The 5,702-nt window shown below is 43.5% G+C and overlaps 1 protein-coding gene across 1 annotated transcript in view; it reads right to left on the reverse strand.

The window, feature by feature from the left end:
- PAPPA (pregnancy-associated plasma protein A, pappalysin 1) overlaps positions 1-5,702 on the reverse strand; it is a 179,508-nt gene that overhangs the window by 66,093 nt on the left and 107,713 nt on the right. Inside the window, exon 10 of the mRNA XM_009081311.1 lies at positions 4,213-4,409. Within this exon, the coding sequence (XP_009079559.1) occupies positions 4,213-4,409 (197 nt within the window). The remainder of the gene's footprint in view (positions 1-4,212; positions 4,410-5,702) is intronic.

Raw genomic sequence — 5,702 nt, forward strand, 5'->3', positions numbered from 1 at the left:
GGCTTTTTTCCATACAGTGGAAAACCAAGCTCAAACAATGGCATAGGGAGACAAAAATTGACTTTTTTATATATATTTCTATATATATGGTTACTTGGTCTAAACAACTTCTGCACAACTGGGAGGAAAAGCAACAAAAGATAGTTCCTGGGAGAATGGACCTCTAAGTCACCAATGCACACACCAACTTCCAAGTCCTGAGCACACATTGCTGTGACAGGAGTAACAAGGTCAGGAATCAGCCACCTAAAGATCCATTAGTGCCTTCTTATAATTCTCTGTTTTAAAGACCCAAATGGAAACTGCAGATGAATCAATTCTCCAAAAGTAGGAGTGGCATCAGCAAGGGGAAAGGAGGAAAGAAAGGCATCTCCAGCCTCCTATGGTCCACCTGCACCTGCCTGCCTCTGCTCCACTTGCCTGAGCTGGAGCAATCCTCCTGACACAGGTCTGCCAGAGGTTTCCTGCAAAGGCACATCTGTACAGACAATTCAGCAAAATATCCAAATCCTTCCTGCTCAGTACAAGTACCTCTAGAAAGCAAGAACAACACAGCAGCTGATCACCCATATATAAGCTGTGGTAAAACAAAACTGGTGTGCAGGGAGAGCTCAAAGATTGAGTTGGCTAAGGTGACTGCAAGCCTCTGGTTTCTTGAAGCCTACAGGACAGCCAGACCTTTAGAGTGACCTAATCCCTGCACATTCCTGTATGTCACTCCTCATGGATGCAGCTTCACCAGTGGCAGCACAAGGATGACTGTGCACAAGTTGGCTTGTTAAACTCATGTCTTGTCAAGCCCAGGTGCCAAGAGGCCACTTCCTACCCCTCCTGCTGGGAATGAGGAGGTTGGCTTTAGCTAGGTACAAACCAGTCAGGGAAATAAGCCCCCAGGGACTTCCAGTACAGACAAACTTGCAGCTATTCTCAAAATAGACAAGCCAAAGCACCCACTGTCTGTCTGTTTATGCCTCTTGGATCTGTCCTTTGGTGAGCACAAATCCACTGCCTTTTTGTAGTCTTTGTCAGCACACACCAGCTGATGACTTCATGCTAGCACCAATAATCTTTAGCTCAAGAAGGGTCTTGAGAAATAACCAGTGCTGTAGAACACCCCACACCACCAGACATCACCACTGATGGTATTTCACACACCGTGGATGGCAAGGAGAGGCTGTCTACAAACTCACAGTAGAAGCAGTAGGAAAAAGAGCAGCCTGAGTGTGCAAAGCCCTTATTGCTGCATTCCTCCTGCAGCTGACAACAGGTATTGAGCAGCATCTGCTTCCAGGTCTGTGAAGGATGCCAGATTAGAAATCAAACTGCAAAACTACCCTGCATTGGTGCCTGCATTTCTGTACTGCTGCAATGTTGCTGACTGGTCCTCTTTGGCTCTGAATATGATGCTGTCAGTACTGAGAATATTTCTTAATCAGCACTGAAGAGAGGCTGCCAGGAAGGCAGAAGTGGCTGTCTCTTAGTTTTGCTTCTGCAGAAAGGGGGATTGTTTAAATGGGGGGGGGGATGATGTTTGACCTTTCCATTTTTCAAATCTGTATCTCTTTGCCAAGATTGTGTCATTTTTTGTAAGCATTTTGTTGTTCAAAACAAATCTTATGCTGTGAAATTTTTTTCCTGTCCCTTACTATGCTGCCATTCAGCAGCCTCATTCTAACAAGTGAGGAACCAGCTTGTAAGATCTGTCTCAAACTACTAACCAAGTGCAGGCATCCTACTTCTAGGGAACAGCCAGCTGCAGAAATGGGCAGTGTCTTCAGTGAACTGAGCAAACAGGTCACAAAAGCAACCCTACAATAACAGGAAAGTTTTCTCCAACTTGTGTTCACCAACAATTCTCCAGCAGTGAACAAGTGCATCTGGGCAGATGTTGCTGAGAGATACCCCAATAACCAAACAACCTACAGTGCCAGCTCCTCAGGAAAAGCTTTGACAAAACTATGGGTCATGCAGAGAAATTAGTGTGAGGATATCTAAGGATGAGAAACATGCTTAAAATGTTTTAAAGCACCTGGAGAGCACTGGGGCAAATATGAGAAATGGGGATGGCTAACAAACAGGCAGCTTATGTATTCTGTATATTGCTGTGCACTGCACTCAAACATATCTTTCATGGCATTCTTGATGAGAAGCCAACACAAATACCACTCTGATTAATCAGGAAACTACCCAGCAACAACACGAAAAGTTTGCACAAGATCAGCAAGCACACAACCTTCTCTTGAAAGGTATCTGGGTGAGGAAAGGTGCTCCTTTCATCAATACAGAAAACCCCTAAGGCTCAATGCTTGCGCAGATAATGAAGCCAAACATGTTTACACACCAGTGATCATTACATGCAGTGATTAGAGGAGATCTTAGGTTAATTTTCATCTCCTCTAGCTAACAGACTGATGACCTGCTGCCCCACCTAACCTCTCTGGAGTGACAAGTCAGGTGCTTTCCCAAGCTGATGAGGCTTTCTTGTTCCTGGGGAAAACAAAGACTTTCTCAACATACATGATTAAAAAGGTCAAAGAACCCCATGCACTCACAAACTGGAGTAATAGGACCAGCTGAGCTAAAGCAAAAATTCCTTTTGCTAGAAGTAAATAGCACACTGTTATCTCCCTGGGGGCCAGGCAATAACAGGAGGCATGTTCCCATTCACTCTGCCAGTGTGTGATATGCTAGTGCTCTGCCTATAAATACAACAGCTTTTTTTGCCTTTTCTTATTTTTTTTTTTTTTTTTTACAAGGCTGTGACAACTTCATCTCATCTGGGTACAACAAACACGCCTGAGTTGTGGCTACACAGCAGGGCTTTCTGTTGTGTGTGTGCATGGTGGTGGTTTTTCCACCACAGGACCATATGTCACCTACTGTGTGGTGTGGCTGCCTTCCTACCAGTGCAGCAGAGAAAATCAGGGCAGCTCTCTGGAGTGGCTGCACAGGGACAGAGTGCTTGGGGACATGCCCAAAAAGCAGCACCTGAACTGGAAACACTGGTCTTTGGTCTGTACTACAGCACAGGGAGCTTAAATGAGAAAGAAGTTATGAAGGCACTGATAGAAGTCCAGAGGAAAGTTCCTTTTACAGTGTGAAATAATAAATGAGACCATGACAAAAAGGCAATACTGGGCTCAGGATTCTGACCTGGTACTCTGCCAGCTAAACACACTTTGTGCATTTAGAACTGACCTGGTCATTAATTTGTTACAGATTTGTGCAATGTGAACAAGGCCAAGTCTCTTGCATAAAGATGTTTTCTCTTACAAGCCAACTGGAAATGTTTAGCGTTTACTGTTCACAGAGAGATTTGCTTGTCATATCTGTGACATGGAACTCCTCTCTGCACTGCCCACTCAAGACACCTCCTGGATACTTAGACTCTCAGAACAACTTTTTCGAATCTTCTAACCAGAAGTCAACTTAATCCACTGCTCTATCTTGAGCAAGGGACAATGGTGGGTGCTGAAGGAGGAATATACAAATATATGATGATCCTTTCCCTGCTGCATCCTCTAAAAACATCACTAAGCAATATGGACTTTCCCAAATCAGGTTGCATCTAGTCTGTTGCATCTGCATGATGCACAACTCCATTTTCCAAGCATTTATCTAATGTCTTTTTGAACTCATTTGGATCTAATTCTTTCAGAGAGACAAAAGGTAAAGTTGTGGTAACTGGTGCTATTTATGTTACAAAGGAGACATGGAAGAAGGGGGTTAAAGCTAATGACTTGCTTTGGGAATGGACAGGACCTTTCTCAGAGCAGAACAATAGGGTGCTTTTATGAAACTGGGAGACAGAAAACATGAAACTATTTAAAAGGAAAGAACACTCTTGTATTATTCAGCCTTAGCCTCCAGAACTCACTGTAGCAAGACTGTACCCTGTGCTCGCTGTGGAGAGCCTATCTGGTCCTTTAGGTGATGATAGTCAAGGTGACTCCTACACAGCTTACTGAATCAAGCAGATCATAACTTCAGCCAGTTCTTCTTGGATGACTGGAACTGAATTTCAACTCATCACTACTAATCAGGCCCAGAAAGAGGGAAACTGCTGTCAGGGGCTTTCCTTGGTGAAACACCAAGTGAACAAACAGTTGGGGTAACAGCACCCATGAATGCTGACCACTGGACTACACCCAAACCACTGCTGCTTGCTGGACTTCACCTGCCAGGAGAGGAAAGGGAAGATGTTTTCCTTACTTGGGTTGCTGCTGGCTGACCAATGACCACCCATCCTGGGCACTGCTGGTCACTGTGATGTGAGACGGAGACGTTGGAAGCCCATTGATCGAGGAAGCCTTTGGGAGTGTAAACACCACAGTCTTTGATGCTGGTCATTTGCTCAAATTCCTCACATACTCCATCACCATCATGGAAATAGCACCTGCTGGGTTCATCTGCAGGAGAAAGCAGAGAAGAGAAATCACAAAGGACTGGCTACACGTGTCTGCAGCCTGGTTGTTAGGACATGATAACATCAGTGGTGGTGTATCTGCTAGATCAGGTCACTGGGAAGTGAAAGCATTGGTCACTTCTAGGCCATAGCAAGGTGATTTAAAAAAAGCTCAGTAACGATAGTCAGCTTCTCTATTGGGCAGTTCCCTCAAGATATTTCCTAATGTTAGAGGTTTTCTGCTTATTTTCATCTATCTCCTTTTAAAAGGATGGAGACAGAAGAAAGCAGAGATAGAAAATACATAGAGAGACAATGTGGGTGTTGGCATAATTCCACCAGCTTGGATGGAAAAATGCCAGCGGAGGGTTTGTCTACAATGTTTCCCTTTTTGTTTTTAAAAGATATCTGCAAATCAACAACAACAACAACTGTGGCTGTAGGGATGGTGAAAACTGCCAAGTTCACAGTTGTAGTGACCAAAGGGCCAAACAGATCTGTTTATCCAAAGCAGATACAGTATACATAGTATGAGGATAAGCTTGCCACATACACACACAGCTTTAACCAACATGACTCAGATTTGACCTGAAAGGATCAAAAGCAGCAGGAGACTTTATTATCCTTGTCCATTTATTCTGTGGCTTCTCTAATGAGATTGCCAACAAAGATGCCAAATTTTTGAGGTTGTTTCTGTAACACTGGCCCATTAAAAACTGAACTGAGATCCATCTACTCTTTTCAAACAGACTGCATAGCAATAATGACTTTCAGTCATTAGAGTACTCTGTGAAATGGAAACCTTTGACCTGTTGGTATCCTATTTTGTATTGTATTATCATTGCCAGTCCCCAGAGGTATCCAGTTCTGACAGCCCGTTGTATTTTTGTCCGGCAAATAAGCCTGTTGAAAAAAATGGTAGGAAATTAGCCAGAGCTGCTAGCTGGACTGATGGAAATGATCCCTAAGGAGAATCCTGTCGGTAGCATTGGACTGTCTTGAGCTAGGTGTCAGAAAATCCAACGGCTGCTCAATTTTGAGCTACTTCCAGACTACTAAATCCCCTGTTTATTTTTTCTCCTGGTTTACACAGTGAAATACCATCATGAGCCAGAAAAGATCAGTTTATTGCTATTCAATTATTTAATGACTTTCACTCCTTTTCCTCCTGTGCAATATTCTGGGTCTTCAAGAGAATGTGAGCTTAAAAGAAGGGAAAAATCTATCAGGTAAAAATATCATTATGGTTTCATTTCACCTTGGCCTCTGTGGACAACTTGTGTACGTGGATATGTGT

This window comes from Acanthisitta chloris, unplaced genomic scaffold, assembly GCF_000695815.1.
Source record: "Acanthisitta chloris isolate BGI_N310 unplaced genomic scaffold, ASM69581v1 scaffold22138, whole genome shotgun sequence".
Lineage (NCBI taxonomy): Eukaryota > Metazoa > Chordata > Aves > Passeriformes > Acanthisittidae > Acanthisitta > Acanthisitta chloris.